At 41.9% G+C, this 26,182-nt stretch overlaps 1 protein-coding gene across 4 annotated transcripts in view; it reads left to right on the plus strand.

Moving 5' to 3' along the window:
• PDE7B (phosphodiesterase 7B) overlaps positions 1-26,182 on the plus strand; it is a 177,028-nt gene that overhangs the window by 66,726 nt on the left and 84,120 nt on the right. Inside the window, exon 1 of one of the 4 annotated variants that reach the window (XM_076333663.1) lies at positions 25,345-25,617. The exons of the other annotated variants lie outside the window; for them this stretch is intronic. Coding sequence (XP_076189778.1) covers positions 25,380-25,617 — 238 coding nt within the window. The 5' untranslated portion in view covers positions 25,345-25,379. Of the gene's footprint in view, positions 1-25,344; positions 25,618-26,182 lie in introns of those variants that run through there. 4 annotated transcript variants of the gene reach the window in all.

Below are 26,182 nucleotides of genomic sequence, written 5' to 3' on the forward strand. Positions count from 1 at the left end.
AAGCCATGGAATTCCTGCGCTTTCAAGAACTCAGTTCCTGGCTGTAAATGTTCATAAACTTCTCAGCTTAAGAATGCATTTTCCTATATTCTTCTCTGCTCTGTGTTGTAAAGGATGTCTCATTGTATTCTGGAGCTAAAAATTTTTGCTGTTCTGAAATGTTAATAATTTTACCATTCTTACTGAGGATTGGGAGTATATCGTTTGTAGGATTTTTTTTCACCTTTAGTATAAAAAAGAAAAACCCACAAAATCAAACACCTGCTGGTTTCTGGCCTTGCCAGCTGGGTAGCTAGCTTTCTTTGAGGGCTTTAGTTTCCTTTTTCTTTTTTTTTTTTTTTTTAATAAATTATCATTTCTAATGATAATCTGTTGTTTTCTTGTACGTCTCATACTTCTTAAAGCATTAAGTTGATTTCTTAGATCATCCCTTGATCATCAAACTACTTAAGCACGTATTTACATATTCTCACTGAAGCCAAAAATGCATAGGCTGAAATATGTTCCCATGCCAGGGTCGGTGACAGCGTCTAGCACTGTGCATGCTCAAGCCCTGATCTGATCCAAATACTTGAGGCTCTGGGCTTATGATATCATGGAGTGTGACTATGAATATTGGTAGTAAATTACAGGAACTCGATTTAGCAACAAGAAACAGAATTTCTGAATCTCAAATAGCCATGTCAAGAGATTACTGCATTTCTTACAGAAAAGTTCAGAGAGTGCTCCTACTGGATTTCCCTTATAGGGCATTCCTCTCACTCTGCAGATGAAATAATGCTGAAGATAGTTGGGATGCGATTCATCTGACAGAATGCCTGTTAACATCTGTAAAAAAAATTTTTTTTAAAGTCTACAGCCATGATCTAATCTTCCCTTTTGTAGTTGAAAAGAATGAGAAAGAGGTACTTCCTTAAGACTCAGCTCATTGCAAAATAGATGTCTAAAACTGGTCCGAGGAACCCTGCTCAGGGAGTGCCTGTTTCTCCCTGTTGACTGCTAAGGAAACTGAAGTGTGGATGCGAGCAGTTGGAGGCGATTAATCTTACTCCTGGAGTACAGGCATTGATTTTCATGGTGTTCAAAGCTCTAAACTTTAAAGTATGGGGGATAATAGAAAATCAGGCTAATCAACCTCAACTGTAAGATAATTTATTGTTTTTTAATATAAGAGCAATTTCTAAGTTTTCAGCATATTTGTAGTATTGTAGATAGCAAATTGTTTTTATTAATTGAATTCTTTTCCTCATTGCCTTTGTGAAATCTTAATTTCTCTCTCTCTTGCCCTGTGACATAGCTGCAGGACCTTTTCTGACATCTGCATAGCTCCTGAATTTTAGTTGAATAAAGTAAACTGAAAGCATGATAAAAGATTTTTCAGATGCTTAAGGGGTCCAGATTGGCCTGGTGATCACACTGTCCTGTGGTAGAATCTTGACTGTGTCATGAGATGTTTGGATATGAAGATTAAATTCAGCCAGTAATATGTGAAATATGGTTTTGATTTTCATAACATTTTAAATACACATTTCATCCCATGGTAAAATTTTTAAGGAGGGTACTCTATAGCTCCTCCTTATAAAGAGTATGTCTACATTAGTGATTTAGGTCAGATCAGGAGTGTGGTTTTGAGATGCTATCCCAAGTTACTGCAAACTTTGGTTTGCATTACGGAGCAGTCTCAGAACAGACAAACTGGATTACTTTCACATGAAATAGAGCAAGCCACGTGCTCTGGGAACACCTCTACTGCATTCTAGCTGCTACTAGACATTTAGTCCATGGAAATAGATTAGAAGTAGTACAAACCAAATCCTCCAAAGCATATAAAGTGCAGACGTGGGGGCCTCAGCTGTGGCTGTTTAACTCAACCAATCTGCTGTTCTTGTGCTACCTGCTTCTGTGAACCTCGCCAGAGAGTCAACACCAGTTGTGACTTCAACCCAACAGCTGCTCTAACACGCAGATTTCTGTACCCAGACATGGCCTTCGGGAGTATTCAGCTCAGTTAAGGTTTAACTGAGTATGCATAGGATGTAGATAAATTGTAATTTATGACAGGTTGTAAGTGTGTGTTTTCCTGGATATTGTTTGCCTGCTTCCAGTACACGTGCCATCAACTTGTGCATGCAACCTAAAACTTCATCAGGCGTTTGTCTTACAGTCTGAAATGAGGACAGGTTTATGGGGAATGGCAAATGTGATTTAGTCCAATGTGAAATACTACTCTTTTTGAAACTTAAGGTAAAATGTGTTTTAACTCTAGGTCAGGATTTCACACTGAGTTTATAGATTAATACAGAGCAAATTTAATTTAACACTTAATTCAAAGGAATTTTTAATATTCCAGAGCTTTGTTTATTGACATACAATAGTGAGATCCTCACTTTTTATTCATGCATATACAAGACTAATATTGTAATATCTTTTCATTTTATAACAGAGAGTGCTAATGAAAGGAATTCAGAAATACTGGCATCATACACTTTATTAGTAGACATTTCTTAGAAGAAAGCAAGGACTAGTGGCCTAGAATTGACTTCTCCGTCTGAAAATAGTGTAACAAACTGACATCAGAATTGTATAACATTATCATAACAAGAAACACATTACCATGCTGACAGAAGAAGAGAGAGTTCTTTTCAGTTAGACAACAGCATGTAAAGATAGCCCATACAGATATAAGTACTTTTGTCTTATTGTTGGTTTTGTTACTAAATACGGTATGAAATCTTGAACACCATCTTAAAAAGAAGGCTGTGCATTTTCACTCCATGAGCTGTATTTCAGGTTTATACGAAAGTAGGAAGACAAATTTATAGTTAAGGTACATGACTGGGCACTTTGTCAAGTCCCAGAATGTGCTCTGGCACTTTGATCATTGAGACAGGCGTTTGTCAAGAGACAGGTCATTGCTTGTCTAAGAAAAAGACAGAAATCTTACCTCCCTCAGCTCTAACTGCCCTGCAAAGATTTTCTAATGGAACCTAATTTCTTTACCTATTGCTTTCCAGTGTTTTAGATTTACAGACTCGGGTCAGTATCTGCCATACAAAAAATCGTTGTTAAACTGGTATTATTTTGCTTTGCTTTGGAAACCTCAAATAGAGTTGCCAATACACCCAGCCATTCTGTGAATAGTCAATTAAAATCGCCGCGAGACTGCTCCTATGGAAGGAGTTGTGAGGATGTGACGGTAAGCTAAAGAGTAGCATAAATTATTCGAGTCCCCGGTTAGTAGCTACAGGATGTAGCAACAATAGCAGTCACTGACAGAGCTCAGCTGGAAAGGGAAGATGAATGGCAGATGCTCCATAGTAATTTCTTGCTATCAGCAGAGTGCGTAACAACAGGCATTAATCCACTGGTTTAATCAGAGGTAATAATATGTCCAGGGAGCTACCACTTCCAAGGCACAAGTGCAATTGCTGTCATTGTACATTTGTCCTAGAGGACTCTTTAGGCAAGTGCATGTCATAATATTTTAGGAGCCAAAAGAATCCGAGTTCATGTGACTTTAATTATTAACGTATTTCCCTTTTCTTAAGAAGAAGGAATGGAAGCATCGTAAATCATGATGTTTAATCTCATTTATTTTCTGTTGTTTGAGAACACCACTCAGGGCTTTTGAAGTCTGTGTATTATTTGTTTCACGGGGAAAAATGACATTGTAATAACCCTCAGAACAGCTTAGAGAGAAAATTCTGTTGGTTTTGGATATTTTTATTTTAATCCAATCCAGTTTCTCTGTGCCATGAAGGAATCTGTGTTTGGTTTAGGCAGAACCATCTCAGATACCACAGTTGCTTCGAATTGTGCAGCTCATTGAGACAAAACAAAAAGTCTCTTGATAATTGATGACTGAATAAACAAAGAGGAAACTGGAGGCAGATGTGTGCTGGAAAGCTTTCTGAAATCCTAGGATGGGATGGGGGAGAGTTTGATTTTGATTTTGATTTTAATTAGAAGCACCACAATTCTCTCTTCACCCTGAACATTTCCTACTTGACATTTTTGTTCTTAATCTTTGTTGGGGGAGGGAGTCGCTGATGCTTAATTTTAAGTGAATTTCCAGTAGTAAATCTAGAAAGGTTTTAGGCTGGCAGCTGTGCAGCCTCAGGCCCTCCCTCTGCAAAACAGGCTCTGAAGAGGGAACAGCGTAAATCCCTCTAACACTGTCCTGCCAGAAAGCTTCTTCCTCGACATGGAAAGATCATCTGCAGGAATTACTAAGCTACTAGCACCTTTGTCCATCTGGTTTTTATATTCTTGCTGAAGCTGCCTCAAGAGTAACAAGATGTGCTGCAGGATCTCATATTATGGACACATTTAACTCCCTGGGTAGGACCTACACCAGAAGTACAGGTTCACATAGGTAGGGCCCATCATTCAGCTCCTGTCTTTATTTCTCCTGTTGCTATGCCTGCTTCTCTTCTACTCAAAAACTGGCCTGCCTTTGATAGCAAGTATGCATCTAAGCTGGCTGGAGGAAGAGTTTCTTCAGAAACGTTTGACAAAAATTGTCTTCCTGAAATCAGATCCTGTAATTACATTTCAGTAAAAGAAGAAAACTTGAGACCCAAAGCCAATAATTTTTAGTGGAAATCCTTTGGCTGGTAACAAGCTTTAGATTCAGAAAAGCTGCTGCGGCGTTTAACAGGCATGGTTGTTGAAGGTCTGTACACTTCAGTCTTTTATGGGCATCACTGTGTCTCTCGCTGAGTTCCTCCAGCATATGACAGGAGTCCCTGGTGGCACCTCACAGCAGGTTCAGCTTGGCTGAGTAACCTCAGTCACAGAGGAAAATGGGATAATGAGACAGACGCGCTAAGGCTCACCTGAGGAATTCCTACGGCATCTCTGAATCCAATATTTCCAGATGGAAACTGAAATTTTGTTTGTGGGAGAAAATGAGCACTAAATTGCTCTGACAAATAGAAACAATCCCTGTGGAATTCAGAAACTTTTTGATAAAAATATTTTCTAGCCAAAAGGCCAGTTTTCTACCATGTTTCTTGATTGACCTTATTCACTTAGAGCTAGTAAGTAAGATCTTTACCCAAATGCAGTGACCCTGCTTTGTGGTAGTAACTTATCTGACATAAAGTAAGATGGAGTTGGATTAACACATGGACGTGGATGATATAATGGGAGTGATGGAGCTGGTGTAGAAAGTGCCTACGTCAACTGTAGACCAGTGCTATTGTGTAGCTTGTGAGAGTGTCGTGCTGATGGAGGAGGTGTCTGCTTGACAAGATATAAAACTCTGCTCTTAACGCCCTCTGCTCACTGATGATCCTGTGGCATCTCTTTCGTAAGAGCAGTTATTACGGTACTCTAAAAAAGGACTTCTTCAGTTGTAAAATAATAAGTCAGTCTTTTATTCCCTTTAATTGTTGGCGCAACGTGTAGCAACACATTGCTCTAAACTGGATTTAATTGGGCAAGGGACAAGAATGAAGGAGGGGTTTAGTCATCCTCCCTCTGTTTCAGGTTGGCCAATGCAACACCTGCTCCCGTGTTCCAGGCTGCTTTCTCCCATGAGTGCTGGTCCACAAACACTTGCCAGTTACCCTTTGACCATAACAAAACAAAACAAAAATGCTGTTGTTAATCAAGTTTCCCAAAGCCAGGCCATCAAAATGAGTGCATCTGTCTTGGTAGAACAGTTTTTTGCCTACATTTTCCCTGTCTTCATAAAGCTACCTTAAAGTGTTGGCTGGTGTGTAATGCAAGGCTTTGCGGCAAGTTATTTATAATTTCTCCTAGGCAAAATATCACAGCAATTTGTGTCTGAGTCTCAGAGTGCCTGAGAAGTGCAAATGTCAATTCAAAGGGGGAACTCAAATATGTATCCAGTAAATAAAGTAGCCACACTGGAACAGGGAATTGGCAGGTTCTGTCTTCTATAGTTATTAAGTATTGAAACAGTCACTCCAGTCCCAGTGGGGCTTTGAAAGCATCTGGAAATAGCTTATCAGCCAATTAGAAAAAGAATATGAACAAACTAATGACAAACAGTCCCTGTTCACTTGAGTACTCTCACTCCTGCATTTGATTTGGCTCACAAGCACCTGACCAACTGTTAAACCACAGAGAGCTACTGTAAAGCTAGTTTAAATTAAAAAAAAAAATCTTAAAAAAAAAAGGCTGACTTTAAAAGTCAAAAATAAATTAAATTTTAAAATTACAGAATAATCTGCTCCAATTAAAATCCCACACTACTGAAGAAGCGTTCCTACACTGTGGTCTCTGAACCAGGAGTCCCCATGAAAGTCATGTGACAAAATGCAAGAGCAGAGTGTGAAGCATAGACAAGATCCCCATTCTCCCTCATCCTAGGTGCACATCATAACCATTACACTACAAAGCCACTTCACTCTCGCACACACATACACAATGAACCTTGAATTCTTTTTTGCATAGACAGGCTGCTCCTGCTCAGCACACCTAATGCTGCAGGCAAGGCATTCTGCTGAGAGCTACAAGCTGTGGAAGAAGCATTCCCCCCAGCAGACAATGAAATTTAATCTGCCTCCCCCCCTCCCCACTTTTATGGATAACCCATGTAAATGCTAAGCTGCTATATAAATTCCACGCGCAGTTTTATTGTTACATAAAGAAAAGGCATCGCTTTTTCTCCTGGTCCTATTTTGTAATGGTCACCACCAGAGCTTGCGATGAGCCGCACCCTGTTCCTGGCACGTGTTGAGAACGCCGACTGGAGTGAACACAAGGGGACTCCAGTAGATGAATGCTTCATATCTGGATGCAAATAGGATGGAAATATGAAAGCAGCAGTGGCTTCTGAGCTCTGCCCCAATCTGAGGTGCTTTTGAGCATGCTCACACTCGGATCTTTCAGACACCGACTGGCTTTTAAGGTTAAAAAGCAAGCAAGCAAAGCAAGAAATTTGCACCAGTCACAGTGTTGAAGCATTTTCAATGTCAAACAAAAGCTAAGTGGGAGTTTTCAGGGACTTACCCTTGGATTTAAGCACAAAATCCTATCTGGAATTCCTAAATCCCGTTTCAGGAACATTTTTTGGATCTAGTCCTTAACGTCTTGATGACCTATGCCATGTTCTTGCATTCAGTAAGAAACAGAGACTGATAGGTCTCATCTGTAATATCCATGCATAGCAGCTGTAGGCTGCTTCTAATCACCAATATTCTTTAATTATTAATAAAAGTTTTATTAGCCATGAGTCAAAAGCTTCTCTTTTTCTGGCAAAGGGCTGGGAAGATAATTTTTCTTTCTAACAGTAGATGTTTTTAAAGCAATAACCCAAAATTTAAACCAGATTTAAATATAGTAAATGCAAATCCCCAGATAATTAGCACATTATATAGCTACGTTGCTAAATACATAATATATCAAATAGCTATTTCTATTAAAGAATACCCCAAACAATTCTGTAATGACGTTCATGCCTTGTTTTTCTGCTTTACTGAGACTGTTCTTATTCTAACACAGTACAAGATGTTACTGTACAAACTTCATTCATGTTACCTTTTAATCTATTCTTAGGAAGCATTTTAAGGATAACACCCGTTGTTCTAATAACAATTTTCAGTCTGTATTGCTTATGGCATCTAAGGCTAATCAGAAATGTAACGCTTCACTGTGTTTGGGAGTGATTGATCCCAGTATATAAAAGACATTTTTTTCCCAGTGCAAGACATTTCTGTCTTTGTACTTTGCAACTACTGGCATTAACAAGAACCTGGAACGAAATCAGTGCAAATCAGAAATATGCACTGAAGATTTCCTATATGTATTTGCTGCTTTGTCTCTCTCAGCAGAGACTGCCTCTGCATTCCCCAGGTACATTATCACACACTATAAAGGAGGAAGTGCAATGAATGCAGTTGGTTTATTCCCCCCAGGAGTTCCCTCTGGTAGAGTATGTCAAAGTACTCCTAGCCGTCAGTCTGTCAGGTCTGCTCGGATGTTTTGGAAGGCAGCGTGCTCTGAATGGGAATGTAACAATAGCAGGCTGATTTTTCAGCAGCCAGCACTGATAACTCTGATAAACAGTCTTCTTGAGGTAAGAAGTGACGCATATCAGAGGTTCCTGCCTTAGACGCCAAGGTTATTCGTCATGTAATTGGATATTGTTGGAGAAAACCATAATTATCCCAGATTTAAAGGCATAAGGCCATCTAGTTGATAATATGTGGTCAAAGATAATAATTCGCTGCTGAATCCACTTTAATCTTTCCTATTAATTTACTTTTAAGAGATGTGACCAAACCAGGTCTTACTTAAACAAAGCTGTGACTTACTGGCTTCATGACTACTGTTAAATTACAGACCTGGTGCTCTTCGAATTTCGTTGCTATGGTAGGGTAAAACTTAGACTCTCCTAATTCAGAAGTCCAGGAAGTTATCAGTTGACAAAAGCGAGGAACATGTACATCCCCCAGCAGATGTGGAGGTCTAGTTCTAGCTCCAGCCACAAGAGAGCAGCTGTAGTGAATACCTGCTATGGCCGTCAAGTTCTGTCTACACGTTGGCCTATTTCACCCTACAAGTGCAATAAAAATTCCAGCTGACATACAGGTGGGGTCCATTGTTAACTGTGCCTGAATTTGCCACTTTCAGCTGACCCCGGGCTGCCCAAATGATGGGAAACCTCACAAGACCTAGGCAGCCTGCTACTCCTGTCCTCACCTACCTCTTGTCCCTGCTTCTTCTCTCTGGCTGCTCAGCCGTCTCTCTGCTGAAATTGTGTTAGGGCTGGGTCCCAGCAGTCCTAATGGTCCCCTTGGAACTGTAGCGGCAGTTTTTATCACATCGACCATTGACTGACCCAGGAGATTCTAGGAAGTAGCTGGCTTGGCTGCCTCAGTGTGCTGAGGCAATTAGTCATCTGGTGGGCTAGCTCCTGCTTCCAGGAAGTCAGGGACTATCACTTCACAACAGGTTTTAGCTCCTGCCCCCAGGGAAACAAACACATGAAAGCTCACAAAGCTATACCAAACAAAGTAATTCCTCTGGCTCGAGCCAGCTGCAGATCCCAGCAGCCTTCTCCCTCGCATCTCCTGGCACCAGAAAATTGATACACCTCTTCTTCTTCAATGCTTTGCTCAGCCATCTGATAGGAAGTCAGACTCCCTACCGTGCTCGCTCTCTCTTTCATATGCTAACGCACACTTTTGTGTTTCTCATTATAAACATCCGCGAACCATCCACATAAGCATTACAAAACCTTCATCGTATACAAATCCTACAAATCCTATTTGCTACCTTTAAAGATAGATTTTTGTTTGAACAGCCTCTTGGTTGCTCATTTGCTTTTTCATATTCCTAGCACGGTAACCATACATTACAATACTTTCTTCCCTAAAGGCTGCACAAATAAATGAGGCTTTGGCTTTTCTCCAGATATTTTCCCATTGTTAACAGGAATATCTGTTTTTAGACCCTTTCCCGTTTTTCCGTAAAGGTAGCCTTATCTTCTTGATCCATCAGTAACAGTCCGTTACCGATGTGGAACTCAGGCTCTTTGAGGTAGCCTTTCCTGTAATTACTGTTTCTGTCATAATTGTCCCCTGAAACTTGAGCTATCTAAACGGGATTTGATGTAATTCCTTAGGCTTATATAGGGAAATAAAAATTCTACTGGGGTTCTTTGGAGGTATTTAATTTCGTCGTCTTACCATTATGGAATAGTTGTAATGTTTGTAAGCTCTCTTCCCGTCATAGGCTGCATATGGAAATAGATAACCCTGGCTGAAGCTCTAGATTGCTCTTGGTAAGTGAAGTGGGAAAAAGTTTGTAAGAGACTGGTACTGAGCCAAAATATCAAGACTCATATAGCTCCTAGGCTTGTTTAGTCATGTTTTATGCATAGATCCAACATATTTTCATGCATATTTTTTCATGCATAGCGCTAACATATTAAATAAATTTACAAAAGAAATTACGGAACTTTATAACAAAAAATCTCCTGGTTCTGAAGCCTTTGACTATATTCTCTTACTCCATTAAATTACTGCTTAAGGAGTTTCATCCTGGAAAAGGAAAGAAGGCAGGAGGCAATACGTAATAGAAAGGCATTGGAAGAAGTGGTTGCAGAGTACAAATGAGGAAGCTCAGCTCTAAGCAAGGAATTTATATTGCACGATACTGAGAGTGGTAAATTCTCTTCACAGATAGCACATAGCATCTCCAGGGGAGCAACATGCTTTCTCCTTACCTCTTTTGTACCTTTATATGTCCACAGTAAGAATGTTTATGTCTGAGGCTTCCTGACAGTCAACAGAAAGAAACAGGCATTTTGAGAGCTCTTTTCAGCTCATAGTATAGCAACGTAAATACCTCACATGAATCAAACGAGCTATTTCTGTTGGTTAACTAGAAGGGACCCGAGGATGACTACCTCAAGATTTCCCTCCTCTGTGAGGAGGAATAATAATAAGAGAGGGTAATAAGACTTTGAGAGGGCTCACGTGTATGAAAAATCAGACGTCCAAGACACTTACCACTTGTCTGTTCAAAACCTTCTGATGCCCTTCTACTGAGGAGTCATGTTTAAAAACAGCCAGTTCTGATTATAGAATAACTAAGGGAATTTTAAAACACTTGATTGCAACTGGTGTCCAATCTTTTTTTAAAAAAATGATCACAGGTAATTCAGCCACAGGCGTAGAGAGGGAGTCATACATTGCCTGGTATTTATGGTTTTAATTCTCAATGTCCCACACGTGCATGTGTGGGAGTGGGTGTGTTTGCCTTGTCTTTCTATGCCTGCACACATACCTACTCCACAAATATGAGCATTAGTGGGAATGGATGTTTTCTAGAAAACATACAATGCTCATTGTGCAGTACTAAGCAAATGCAAGGTACTATATTGTGTTTGTAAAAGGCATTTCACACAGTATAATAGAGAAAAATCACTAAACTGGACATGCTCCATGAATGCAGGTAATATTCCATAACATGGGAGGAATTAGTCCAGCCAAGAAACATGATACCACACATTCAAAAAGGAAATTTGGCTCTTTGAGGAACAATGATACCTTTTCCTCAGCTATTATATCTTTTCCATCATAACGTAAAACCTCAAGCTATGATTTTATGATACCAACGTGCAACATATTAAAAAGATATCCTTCTTAGTCAGATGATACTTATGCATTAGCTCCTGAAAATCAATTCATCTTGGATTCTTCTAACTGAATTGTCTGGAATCAGGACACCCAAATCAGCAGTCCTCTTAGAAACCTGCTGCTTCTAGGTTTAAAAATCTACTGATCCATAATGAAAAGGGATTTGATCCACTTCAATGCTTTTTAGTGTAGCACAATTGGAAGAGTTTTTTGTAAATTCTTAGCAAAATTTAACAACAAAATGAAACACGTATCTTCTGTAATGTGGAAAATAGCATATGTGAAAGAAATGCACAGAAGTTGCTTACAGATATTCAGAATGACAACTTTCCAAATTCTATTACTGCACATCAGTTCTGCTCAGGAACGAGACACCGTTACTTTCAGATGGGATGGGAAGATCTTCTTCCCACCCAAGGCCACACACAGCTGGAGGAGCAAAATCACACACAGGAATTTCTGCCTCCCTGTCTTACTGTTTCACAGCTCTTCATACAGTTTATGTTGAAAAGCATTTAAGTGCTAGCTCCTCTCAGAGATGCACATCCCTTCACTTACAATGCAGAGCAAACTGGCTTGCTTCAGCATCAACAGTACTTTTTCGGTATTTAGGTGGGAAGGCAAGGATCTATTGCAGCTGATTTCAGTGCTGCAGCACGCAATGCTGGTGATAGGCCGGACAGGGCAATTTCTGAGCACGTCTCGCTTCCAGAGCATCTCAGCCTCCAGCCGGACCCACAGCTTTGCCCAACATGGGCCAGCCTACAAGTGTGGGCTGTGGCTGCCAGCTGTAACCATTCGGTTGATCCATCAGTTGCAGCGGGGCTGAAATAAAAGATGAATTAGGTAAGCACTCTTCCCTGTGTTAAATTAAGGGAAATTACTTGTCCCAAACAATATAGGGGATAAAGTAACTAAGGCCTTTGTTACTTGTGGCTATGAAAGATGATTCTTAGAATTGGTCCTTATCCCACTTTTCTGAACAAAATATTGCTTTGGCCACACCACCATTTTAAATTTTCCCTCAAAATATATTCAATTTACATAGACACAAATAGCATTCATATCCAACCCTTTTCAGTAGTGTTCACACTTCAGCCATGGGTGAACAGCAGAGCTTATAGCTATTACCATAGTTTGCAACTGCCCCCTCACCTAATAGCCCAGATGTTATTGGCAAGACAACACAAATAAAAAAAGAAAAAAACATGTTCAAATGTGGAGGGACAAAAATACCTTTTAAATACTTCTTCAGAATAAAAGCAACTACAGATGCAAGACACTTTTTGTCAATAATAAGTGTACTGGACAATAAGATAGCCGGACATATCTAACCCCTCTTGAACACTGCACCTGCTGAGGACTTCAGGGGTGGTTGCAAGTACTCCATCCCTGCCCACACCTGGCCCAGGGGAAGGCTGCTCACACGTCCTGCAGACTGAGACGCTCAGGCCTGGAGGTTAGCTGGGGAGACAGCACTTTGCAAGGCCGTGCAGGGCTGCCAGTGCTACCTGGCATGACTCACAGGCATTGCAAAGTGATGAGCTCCTACTTGACTCCCTGAAAAAAACACCACCGTTTCTGAACCTGGCTAACAGCGTTACATTTCAACATGTATTTGTTATTTGTACTGTTTTGCCAATTGCACTTGAACCCTGAGGGTGACCAGATAGCTATAAATCTTGATAGTCCAGAATAACTGTGTTTGAGACAGACCCTTAAAAATACATGTAAGTATCTAAGAAGAGGTGTAAGTCCTCTGTTACTACACTATGCTAAAGGTTCGTTATTCCTAACATTTATGTTTGCTTTCTTCCTTTGAAGAAAGGTAACATTATTCCCATATTACCCATAAGAAAGCAGTTACAGCTACACAATGTGGCAGGTATAAGATGCTACAAGCCACATAGTTCTGGTTTCCTAATCAACCAACATTATCTAGTGCAGCATGGTGCTTTTGCAGTTTACATCCCTGGACTTCTTCCCAGAGAAATCAGGGGGCAAGAGAGAAAGAAGTAGGCTCCAGATCTCATCCCAGCCCTGAGTTGTCTCACATCGCCAACCCTGGAACCAGGAGGAACTCCTGAGTTCAGGCAGCTTAGATATAGCCAAAGTGATTAAAACTAATTTCTTAGTATCACACAGGCAACATGATAGACCAGGGAGCTGAATTTGTATCTGCTCAGAAAGAAGTACATTACTTTTTAGGAGTATGTGTAATGTGTGACAGATCTTTCAGATACTCTTGAGCTGACATCTGTAGAGATGTAAGACCATTACAAAAGCACAGCTCATTTTTCTTTATTTTCCCATAAGGACTGTATAAAGGAGAGGGGAAGGGAGTGAATACCATTAATACAGTGAAATCCCATAAATAAGAATAGATATTGTGAAAACTGCTGAAAACAAGACTGTTTTGGTTATTCTCTTAACTTATGACTATTCATACAGCCACTACCATTGCTGTTTTCTCAAGCTTCAAAGTCTGAATTTGCAAAATCTATACTTTTCAAGCAATACTGCTGATATGTTTAAGTAGGTAACAGGCAAACCTCAAAAGCTTTGGTGAGTCCATTTTAAAAAAAAAATATTTAAAATTCTGAATGTTTCTTTCAATTTATCTTAGCATCTTGGAATTCAGACAGAAAACCAAAGATCAGAATTTTCTCATGAGATTCTCCTCCCTGGAAGTAACTGAAGGGTAGCACTTTCCACACCGTTCTCATCCTTCCACTTCTGATCTCAGCAGAAACTGAGGCGCACAGCTGACTCCAGTATTTATTTATTTAGAAAGCAATGGAACATTTTGAACCTCAAAACAAAAAGAAGAAAAATTTGGTTGTTTGGATTTCTGCCAAAGATGTGATGAATTCTACTAAACAATTGTTAAACAGCAATTGTTATGATTCAGGGCGTTTGGTCTGTGCCAAATGCTATTCCTCTGTGCATTATTGCAATTTAGGGTGCAAGCAGCCTACCCAAATATCAGCACAAAACTTGGCTGGTTAAATTACCTAGTTGTTTTCCCATGGCTCCTCTTTGAGTTGAAGGGAAGACACAGGCTCCGTGATACGTCGATTCAGAGTAGAAGGCTAACTTGGGTACTTTGAATTGTACCCTTGGTGACTGCCTCATTCTCTATTTAAATTAGTGGCCAAGTTGGGTATGTAAAGTCGGCGTTGTAAAAGTCTCCCTGTTTCTTACACTGACCTTTGAATGATAATTAGGAACTGTCTGTCTAATATCTAGTGAAACAAGACTCCGACCACACAGACATCTGTTACCAAATTGACCTAATCCAAACTGATTTGTACTCCCACATACACACTGAGGTATATTGGCATTTAGTAATAAAGAAAAAAAAAGCAATTAGGAAAGTTATATTTGGCTTTATGCTGCAGGGAAATGATGAAAATAACCTAAAATTGATGTATGTGTTAAATAAAACTTCTCTTTGCCTTTAAGACTTAAATATATAATCTACGAAGTTAGTGTTTTTCATCTTATCTAGACCAATTATCACCTGCTTAATAAATGTCTGCTCCTTTCATTATCTTTTTTATAAAATTAAAATAATTAACTGTAGTAAATAGCTACCAATCACTGAATGTATATAGTCCTCTTTTACCATTTCATTCTACCATTCATCCTGTTTATCTCTCCATAGTTTAACATTGCTTCAACAGGGAAATTTCTGCCAGTTCTTCTTACCACAGTACATCATGTCCCATTGGTCCCAGCCACAGGAAAGGGAATTAATTGTAGAGTTGCTAAGGCTGGTTTTTTTTACCACTGTTGGTTCAAAGATATTTCAGAGTGCTACAGAGATGTTATCAGGTCTTCCTATCTCTTCTGTGCCACACAGAAGACACTTGCAAGCCACTGAGCTCTTCACTCAAATGCATCCTCATTCTTGCATTCACATTGTCCAGTGCTTGCTCTTGCTTCCACACACTTTCAGATAGACCATGTTCAATAAGATAGCTACAGCAAGCTGAAATTTTTTCAGTAATTTTGCCTCAAAAAAGGCAGTGTTATTTTTTTTTCTGAAAAAAATTATTTTATTAACATTTTTTCAGTGAGAGAAAGTTGCTTCTCATTTCTCATTTTGTTAAGAAAACAACCAGCATTACATTCTGACCTTTTCTGGTAATTTTCCTTCGCTATTGTTTTGTTAATTTATTTAGACTTTAATATTCTAACATCTTTATTCAAATGTTATTCAAATACCAGGTTAAATGTTATTCAAATATCAGGTTATAGGATCTGTTATTCTAAAACAATGTTTTGAAGTTACCTCAACACAATACTCACTACATCAAAAGGAAAAAAATATTTTCTCAGAAGTAATTTACTGCAAATTTTTAAATTCTGCCTGACGGACATTTGGTTTTAACTTCTAATTTCTAATAAAAACAAAGTCTGACATTTTCATAAAACAAATTCTGCTTTCCAACTTGCTACTGTTAACATTATTTTTATTATGTCAGCAATTGCACTCTGAACTAAGGGACCGTGTTTTTTAAAAGAAAATAGTAAGGAACCAGCAGGCAGTCCTAGAGGAGCATGCACTTCTGTTTGTGCTGTGACTAGAAAAGGAAGTTCATGTTCATGCAAAAATGAGACTTAAATAAGTATTTCCTATTGGACTTATACAAGCACATGTGATGGCATAGTTGGAAACCTGAGATTTAGCCGTTAAAAAAACAGCTGATGTAGATGGCAAATGTCAGCGAAGGAGATGCATTTCATTTTCCAATTCATTGGCATAGGAAACTAGTGGTTTAACAGGGTGATAGGCCAACTGATGTTTGATTTTTTTTCCACACAGTCACACAATCTGGTAAAAGTTACATCACTTCCTTGCACGCTAGCCCCGCTAAATTGTTTCCTGTGCCAATGTTCCAGCTGAAATTGGAAATACTGGAGGATTTCTTTCCCTTTCTGAAAAGCCAAAGTTAATGGTGGCTGAAACCAGTTTCATCTGGTATTACTTGAACATTGATATTATACTTTAAAAATAACAGCAAAAACTATGTAATGGGTTTCACTGAAGTGCATAAGAAGTTCCTTATAAAAATAACAGAAACCGTTTTACTTCTTTAGTATATGCATAATATTCCATTAAAACCAAGCCAGCATTAGCAAGAAGATGGACTAGACCGTTATTTAGGCTTTTTTTTTTAACTCTGATTTTAGGACACAGCAACAAACACTCTGTAACATCTCCACTTTTCAAAACACTCAAGATCGTGAACAGAGCTCTATGGAAAGTGAATACAGAACTGGGGAGCACAGTTGTCCCTGGCAGTTCAGCGCTCCCTCGAGCACCGAAATTTTCTTTCCTTGGCTAACAGAGACACACAGCAGTCTCCCTCAGTCAGCTTCTCTGAGTGTGATCAGTACTTTGCAGACTTCAAAAAAAGGATGACACTTTGCCGAGCCCGTGCTTATAGAGAGAAGACGGTGCCTGCCATTCTAAGGATCTGAGCTTGGTTTCTGAATTAAGCATCTTCAGACTCCAACTGCAGGTGGCAGAAAATGTTTGTGGGAGCAATCACTCTTTTATGTTTAGCTCTCTCTCATTCCACCCAAAGGTGGCTGAAAAGGGGGTTTTTGTTGTTGTTTCTAGAGGAACTCCATCAGCAGAAGGCAAGCTAAAGGGAGTAACCCAAATGTCTTAAAATTGTGAGATTAAGTAACCCGTGATGTCTTGCAATTGACTTGGCATATGATATTGCAGACCTCAGAAAAATAGATCAAGCACAGGCAAATATAGTCCCTAGGCTGGAAACTATTGAACAGATAGTGAAAGGGAGACAGAAATTTTGTCCTGACTATCCCACCTGAAAACTTCTGAAATCGCATTGCTACTGATGGAAAGTGATGTTTATGGATGTTGATACCATGACCAAAGCTCACATTTCGCTGTATGGCTAAGGTCTGAGAAAAAAATCTGTATACAGTACAGTATTTGTATGACCATCTTATCAATATAATCTGAATGCTTTCCTCTTTTACTAAGCTTTTGATCAGTTACAGATTTTTTTTTGAATGATCTTACAAGTATCGTGTATCTAAATGAATATTGCTATCGTAAGAGCTGTGCAGATCCCTGCAAAATGATGTGTGATGGCCTGGATTGAAAAAAAAATCATAACAGATATCTTAGGAAACATTGGAAAACATTTATGGGTTTACATATGGTCAGGATATCTTGGAAAGCGTACTGCAGCTGGAACTGCATTACTGAGAGCAGCCTGCCCAAATAAGTCTGAGAGAAACAGCCTTTCCAGAAAGCCTCCCCTCCATCTGCAGATCTAGTGGATGCCTTTAACCAATTATAGATAGCTTTTCCTCCTAGGCTATCTACTCAGAGTTTTTTCTTTCTGCAGCATTATCATCAAGACTACATTTCGAGTGGAAGCTGTAGTGAAGAAAAAGAACTGACACGTGTTTGCGTGATTATCAATGGGGCTTGATAGCACGGTAATAAAATGCCAGCACAGGGTGACAGCAGAGCTCCAAAGCTGCTGACACTGCTGGAGCTACATTTACACAAATGCATTTGTAAGAAACGCAAAGAGCTTGATTACAGTAAATATGGCCTGATTTTTGCAGTCATGAGAAACTAGGTCAGAGGGAGCTTAGTTTATCACTAGGATGTTTGTGCATCATTGTTAGACCTTTCCCATGACTTCCCAGCTGTATCTCCTGTCCATCCCCGCAGCAAACTGCACTCGCTGCTGTCATGCAAGATGCAAAGAGGGAAATGAAGCCATAGCACTTCTGTGAGAGGGCAAATAACCTCAGCTTTGGGGTATGCACATCATCGGAAAGCTGAAGCACAGACAGAATAAAGACCGTAGACAAAGTGTGATTACAGTATAAGCATAAATGTAGAAATGGTACTCAAGTACCATAGATATTTCATCCGAAATACACATCGGTATTTGGTCTGCTATGATTTAGTGGCCTAGGTATTCAACCAGACCAAAGAATCGAGCTTATTTAGTCACTGCTAGTAACAAGTCCGCAATCAGAATGTACATGGCATTGGGCAAAATCCAATTCAGTTGTATCACTTTACTCTCGCGTTGCAAATAGGAACATATTTGGGAGAGGTCTGCACAAGGCCTATCCCTAACCTACGCTATCCTCATGCTCATTATAGGGTCTAAATGGGATTACGCACAGAGATAAATTCACTACTAATTATTAAAGTCACTAGACAAAAACTGAAGAATAACAAGGAGTAGATACTCTGCAATATGTGCAGCCATCAAATATCTAACAAGTTTAAAAAGTTAAGAAATATGTATTAATTTTCTTTTAAATAGTGCTTCTTTTCCTAGTCAAATATTATTTCCTCTCCATTTTGAAAGCTAAAAGGAAAAAGTAAGTTATCAGATCTTGTGATATCTGATTTACAAGTGAAGGAGCAAGCCCTATTATTCCTCTATATTTATCATTATATTTATGTCCCATTTATTCCTATTGTACTATGCTTTCCTCAACAAAAATTTAAACTAGATATCACTTAATGCAGATTTTTTGGCTACTCACTTTATTTTTATAATTTCAAAAGACAGGAAAAGACAAAATCATAGTTGCAAGTCTTTTCCGTATACCATAAGGGGCAAGGATACCATAAGCTATACAGCCACTAATGCCATCTCGTTAAGGTTATAGGTAAAAGAAGAAACATTTCAAATGTGGCGCATCTCTCATCTTTCAAACCGCTGCCATAATTTTTAGATACTTATGTCCCAACTGAGAAAATACATATGCACATACTCAGCTTTAAAGACGGCAGTAATCCTTTTGAATTCATTGAGACTATCCAGTTACTTAACATTAGTTATGTATTTAAGGGATATGCATCTCTCATCTGGTTAGTCCCTTTTTCTACTCAGTCATTTTTTACCTATTCACAAAAAGGAATCCTGCAGGATGCTGCAGTTATTCTTGTCATGGGGTTATTACATAAAGACGATGACTAGCATTTCCACTGTCTCGTATAATAGGTTATTATTTTCTGCCTACCTGACTTCTGCCTACATTTTCAATTAGACGCAGTGTTCTTAACCTCCCACTCCATTACCCTCGTTCATTATTAAGCATCTATTGCAAAATCGCTGCAATGATCACTGCGTAACAGCTGCCTTTTGGGATGGCAATGAGTTTTTCTTAAATCTCTTGACTTTACCTTGGCTCAGGTAAATCTCGCTTGCGTGTAAGAATTGAGGGAGGATATAAACTGATGGAGTCCGTCAGATACATTGTGCAACACAGTTAAATATAGTGCTGGCAATTCCCTTCTTACTTTTCCTTCAGCTTATCATTATTATTTTCTTATTATGGTTTATTAAGGGGAGATGACTCTATTATCTGTTATCTGTTATTTCCTTTAAAGCCACATAGAATTTCACTGTGTACTGTCGGAGATTTTAAGCATCAGACTCAGTATGCTGAACTTCTAATGTTCCAAAGCAGGCAACGGAAAAATTACACAACCTCACTGTTTCCAATTAGTTATGGACTTCTGTTTATTCCTTTACCACAAGCATTTTTGCTTAGTTAGTAGTACAAATTGTTAATCATAAAAATGTGCTATCTCACATATGCTAAGAATGAAAAAGGAATTGGCTCCTTGCCCTCCAGAACTCAAGCAAGCCTCACTCCTCCTTTTCCAGAACCTTTTTCCAAGGAGTCTGATTGACTGACGACAACAACCAAAAGATTACCGTGAACCCATAGAACACCACTGCCTGTCTTCAACATTTCCCAGTAGGTGAGGCTCTCAAGGAGTGGTGCTGTGCACAGCTCAGACAATAGTAGTGCATCCTACTATTCCCTTAGAAATTCATTTCACTACTCTTGACAGTGAGATGGTAGCAGATAAAAAAATCTCCTACTATGTACCTTGAATATGCATCAAAAAAAATGTTAGTAAATTGTTGAGAATTCATAGTAAAAATATTAAAATAATGTCAGGGTTGGGAAAAAAGTCCTGAGATAGAGTTTAGTGAATTTAGTATGTCCAGTCTAGAGCAAAGACACAGTAACTGTCCCCAAATAAATACAAAATTATTCATATTTAATAAAGTAATGGCAATGATAGAGATAACTAAGAGTAATTGGTCTTATTAGTGAGAATAAAATTAAAAATAACAGACATCTGGAATGAGACAAATGTGGGGCAAAGAATAAGAAAATTATACTAAGATTTTTAAAGCAATGAAAGAAACCATCCACGAGGCCATTAGAAAAATTCTTGCAAGCTCTGCATAACTCTGCCTGCTTATGTTTCTTCTGTCATATTCTCCAAGCCTCTTAGGCACTCTGTTCCCTTGTCCGTTCTAAAAGTTACTCACTCACATTCTTGTTTTCTCTGTTGCTCCTTTTGGACTGCCCTGCAAATGTACAGCACCTTTTCTTTTTACTTCATGTGTAAGGACTGTGCCCCAGCATTCGCAATCTTCTCTTTTATCTTAAACTCACATCACTCGCCTGAAGCCTTCTAAAACATGATCCCAGTGATGGTGTCATCACTTGGTTCTGACCCTAGGCAATGGCCTAGCCTATTGTCTCTGCATGACTCTGCGACCCCTAGGATAGAGGCAAAGGCATACTTTTCATAAGTGACTACTGATTTAAGATGATTCTGCTAATAAGTGCCGTCTAAAGACACATGCTGTACACTTTCTGATAGTCTTTGAAACTGATTTCTACATTTGGAGTACGTAATGTTTGCTAATCACTTAAAAAGTTTGGTAGTCTCTTTCCAATTAGCTTTTAATAATGTACTGTATAAATAGATAATATCAAATCTTTTCATGTGTCTCTTTGGGAATGTACTCTTAGTAAGTCGTGACACAATGCAGCGGTGTGTGTTAGCTGAAAGAATAAACAAAGTTTCCAATAGTAGTGAATCTGCCACTCCACTAATTTATGAGCCATTTTTTCAAACATCAGCTATCAGGTAGAAGTGAGAGGAATGACAGAAATAACTTCTCCTTTACGATGCTCTTTTAATACAGAAAGGCAAAGACGCCTGTACTCTAAGGAAGCTGTCAGCAAAGTTGCAGGCTGGAGGTCCCAGTATCACTTACAGTACTGGCAAGCAGGAGGTCATTGCTAGGGAATGAAGCTTGGGGAGGGAAGCAAAAGGAAAAGGCTGGGGGGGTGGAGGGGGAGAATCAAAGATCTTTCCTCACCATTCTTTTTTTACAGCTTTTGTGTGTCTGGACTGATTTGTTGTGGGAGAGCTGCTGGAGACAGTATATTTGGCACAGGACAGGGTAGCTCAAAGCCAAAAGGATGGTGCTATTGCCAGTTTAAACCATGGCTTTTCTTTCTTTTTTTTCTCTTTCCCCCTCCCTCCTTTTTCTTTGAAGGAAGGAAAAGAAAAAAGGGGAAGAAAGGGACTTGCAATGAAAACCAGAGCAGTGGGTTAACGACGGCCCTGCAGGCTTCAGTAGACTGGAAAGATACACGAAGCACTTCCTCTACCATCTGGCATGCAATTCTGCTGCTGCTGCTCTTAGTACATAACTTTGGAGTGAATAAGCAAACAAGTAAAACTTTTTAAGAGACACCAATTATGAAACACCAGCTATTAATCTGTCAGCTTAGTCCCTTCCCTTTTCTCCCACCACAGTATTCTTTCCTCAAGTATTTTCCAGTTCTCGTGCCTACCTGTGAAAATACACGCTGCCTTGTCAGGTTTTCAGACCTGACTCCGTTCGCCTTTTCGTTGGCATTGCTTCTCAGGATGAACGAGGGCCAGAGCTAATACATTTATATTTCTTTTGTAATCACTTAAGCTTCTTTGACTCGGAGTCGGAGAGAAATGCAGTTAGTAGCGATAAAGCCATCCATCTCTGTTGAAAGATTTCCTTCAAGTCTGGCTGGAAGTGAGAATGCGAAAGAGAAGCTTTAGGAGAGCCGAGCTTGCTCAAGGACTGTTTAAAATGCAATCACAAATGGCTGGGTACATTGCTGTGTAAGGAGTATGTTATGTTTTAATTCTAATGGCTTTTCTCAAGCGCAACGAAAAGCATTATGTTGAGGTCACATCTTCAAGTTGGGTAAATCATCTCAGCACAACTGAAGTCAAAGAAACAGAGAACTTGCAAAATCTGAGCATTTTGTCTCTTAAAAGTTTCTGAGAGTGATGGTACAGCTGATTTTTGATGCTGAAAACCTCATAATCGAATATATATCTTCCAGGCTTTCCTGTGAGCAGCTCTTATCTGGCTTATCTTATAACAAAAAAGGCAAAAGGAAAGTCAATCAGTAATAGCAAAATCTTGGACGAATTAAGGATAAGTAATCACTGAATTGTAGTACAACTGTGAAGCACAAGTTTAGTAAGAATAAGATGTATTAATTTACAGACATACCCATTAATGCCAGGCAACATTTTTCACACAATTTTTTTTTTCCATTCGCAACTGCTGATCCTGAAACTGGCCAGAAAGCAGGGGAAAAAAAGAAACTCCAGGCTACCTAGAACCGTTGCCTTCATTTGACACTAATCTTCCCAGAAAAAAATACATACTGTCTGTTAGGTTTATTACATAGCTTCTTGAAACACTAAAACTGTAACAGCAACAGATCACAGTTTCAGTTTGTTTTTTGACGGGCCTCCTGCTTTGCACCTGTAGAACTCTAAGTGAAAACAAATACAACAATTAATGCTTTGATTCTGACTGCCTGATCCTAGCCACAAGGCAGGTACATATCCAAGTGACCCAACTACAGTTGGCACAAAACTTTTCACAGTTTTGAGGATATAAAAAGGTAGTGTAGATTTTGAAAACTCCGAAGACTGCTATTGCTGCTCTCAAGAGGTTTGGTGGCTAAGTTCTGTTAAGCACTTAAATATTCAGCTATTCATCTAAAAATTGGGCTGGGCATCTGTGAATATATTCTCTTCCAAGATAACTGGTACTTTTTGCATCCAGTGAAGCTGGAAGTGCCACAAGGATAGCCTTTCTTTCACACCACTGGCACTTCTGCTCTTTGCCCCAGCGGGGAGCAAGAAGTGCAGAGATAAACAAAGAGGAAAAACAATAACTGAAAAAAAAGTTACTGCAACTCCTTTCAGCTCAAAACCAAAATGAGGTAGTTGGGGTGTAAGGTTTAACTCGCCCAGTAGGCAAGTCTTCATCTTCTAAGTCTTTTGGACTTCGGTCGCCTAGTTTATCCCTAACAGGAACAACATTGCTTTAAAAAGTAATTGCACAACACGCACAAATATGAAAAGCCTAAAATATCACAGGAAGCCATATGAACTTAAAAACAATAAAATTTGCCTTTTCACAAAATTATAACCATACACTGTATGAACGTGTTAATGCTTGTGGTACTGTACTGCACATCATCTATTTTCTTCTTTGTTCTTAACCCCTTTGTTCCAAGCGTCAGGATATCCTGATGCTAAGGACTCTGCAAAACAACAGTACAACAACAATAGTATAATACTTTGGAAGCACTTCACGATTTTCAAGACAGAGCCACGTGAGAGTGTAGTATGCTAATAGTACGGCACTACAGCCAGCAGTCAAAACAGGGCTGGTTTTTGACAAGCATTAGAGTCATCAGTTTGAGGTGGGAACAGTAAGACAAAGCATGGCAGAGGATCCTAGAATAGGGGAAACAGCACGCTGGCCCTGCTGCTGTTGGCATGAGGAGGAAAGGCTTGTGCACCCTGTTTTTTACATGTAAGGGTGTTTGTTAACTTTCAGTCCATTCTCTTGGCTCCTCTTCCTCCGTGAAGGAAGATCCTGCTTGTTTGCCAGTTTATTTTTCCATCTGAAGAAAAGGCAGAACACTGAATGTAACCCGAATGTAACAAATGTATTAACTATGCCTGCTAGAAAATATTATAATGCCCACTAACATCCTATTAAATAAGTCTTCTGCAATTTTACTGCAAACTAAGTGCTGGTGCAGGAGCCCACCCTCCACCCCCCTGCTGTACACTCTGTAAACGAAGGGCTAAAGGACAGACCAGTACCAACGGCGGGCTACAAGGGATATATCGTATAAAAGCAAAATAAAAATTCTGAAAAGCGCAAGGCCCCTCCCGGGCAGGGATAGCAGGGAAGGGACCGGCGCTGCTGCCGTGCCTGGCCAAAGGCAGCTCGGCAGCTCAGGGAAGCGCTCGCCGGGCCCTGCACGCCGCTGGCGGCTGCAGAGCCCCGGCACGCCACCGCGTTCCTGCATGAGACGGAGCACTCGCCCGGGCGGCTTTGCCTTGTTTTTAAAGATTAGCGATGAATAATTGCCTTCTCGTTGGAGTCCGTGAGTGATCGCTGCCACCAGGCAGCGTCCTAACGTGAACCCATTCAGGTGGAGCTTTGCAGCCGAAGCGATGAGGACGCAGGGCAGCCCCCGCACCCTCCCCAAAACCGTCATTTCAGCAACGCGTTCCTCTCCGACCCGTCAAGCGCCGGCACCTTCGCTGCCCTTCTGCATGCTCGTTTTGGGCACTTTCCCTCGGGTTGGCGTCCGAAAGCGGAGCAGGCGGGGGCACCGCACGCCGCCAGCGGACCCGTGCCGCGGAGCTCTGCGCTGCCCCGCTCCCGGCCCGCGCAGCGAGCGGCGGGACGTGAATCACCGCCTTTCCTCCCGGCAGAAGGGCAGCCGAGGTTACCGCGGGGTTTGACTAAGAGGCCGAAACCCCCACCGGCTCCGCAGCCAGCCCGGCGAGGGCGAGGAGGAGGGCGGCGGGGTGGGGGCTCCCCCATGGCATCACGGCACGGATAAAGCCGAACCGCCCCCTCCCTGCCCTCCTCCTTAGTGCACAGAGGGGCGTGAGGGGTGCCTCTGCCCGCCCAGCCCCGCTGCCCCCGACTGCCGCTGCCGGGCTGCGCCAGCCCCCGCGCCGCGCCGCCGCCGGCAGCAGCGGCCCGAGCCCCCGCCCCCGCCCCCGGGGCTCGGCGCTGCGCCGCGCCGGCATGAGCGGCGGCTCCGCGCCTGCCCGCCAGCCGCTCCGCCGCGGCTGCCGGCGCCTGGCGGCGGGCTGAGGGCGCGCAGAGGGCGGGCGGAGAGCGTGGCGGCCGGAGCCCGGCGCTCCTTCCTTCCGCGCCCGCAGCGCGGGGCCGGGGCCGGGCGGCGGCGGGGCGCGCCCCCTGCGCGGGGCAGCGGCGGTGGGCGGCCGGGCGCCCCCGCCCCGCTCTGGATGCCCATCGCGGCTGCTCGGGCCGGGGGGTGGCAGCGGCTCCCCGGCGGGGGGCGCGGGCCAGGATGCCGGTGCTGGAGCGCTTCTTCCCCGCGGCAGAGCCGGGCAGGCGGAGGAGGACGGGGGAAGAGCCGATGCCCTTTCCCATGGGCAGCCTGCCCGGTTATCAGCAGGGGACCCTGGCCTGGGACTTGCCCGAGATGATCAAGATGGTAAAGCTCGTTTGGAAATCCAAGGGGGAGCTCCGCGGGGCGAAGCACAGAGGGGTTTTAGAGAGCGAGGATGCCCTGGGCGGTTCGGCAGGTAGGTTTCCCCTGCCCCGCTGCTCGGGGGAGCCGGGGGGCAAACGCGGCTGGGGTCCGGGGGTGGCGGGGAGCCGCGGCCGGAGCCGGCTCGTCCCGTCGTGGGGCAGCGCCGCCGGGGCCCGGGGCTGCTGCCGCCGGAGCGGGGCGGGTTGAAAGGCGCGGGGCCGGGGAGCGCTGCCCGACGGGCGTCCGGGTTTAAAAACGCGCTTCGGGCAGCTCTCGCCCTCTCCCCCCGCGGACGCGCACACACGCACACGCGGAGTTTGTGCCGGACCTGGAAGCCACGTCCATTTGCTGATGGCGCTCTCCCGTGCAATCTGTTGCGTGCTTTTATGAGCGGGGTGATAAAAGCTCAGCTAAAAACTAGAGCAAGTAGCTCCGCGGGTTTGAGGCTGACCTCAGCCAGGGCAGCTGGGCTTGGTGCCGGCGCGGGGGGGGCCTCTCCCCGGCCCGCACGGAGCTCCGCAGCGGCGGCCCCGCGCTCAAGGTGACGGGGGGCGGCGATACGGGGCCGGAGCGGCGGCCGCGGGGCGCTCCGGGGCCGCCGGGCAGCTCGGCCGCTG

The sequence above is a fragment of the Aptenodytes patagonicus genome, chromosome 3 (assembly GCF_965638725.1).
Source record: "Aptenodytes patagonicus chromosome 3, bAptPat1.pri.cur, whole genome shotgun sequence".
Lineage (NCBI taxonomy): Eukaryota > Metazoa > Chordata > Aves > Sphenisciformes > Spheniscidae > Aptenodytes > Aptenodytes patagonicus.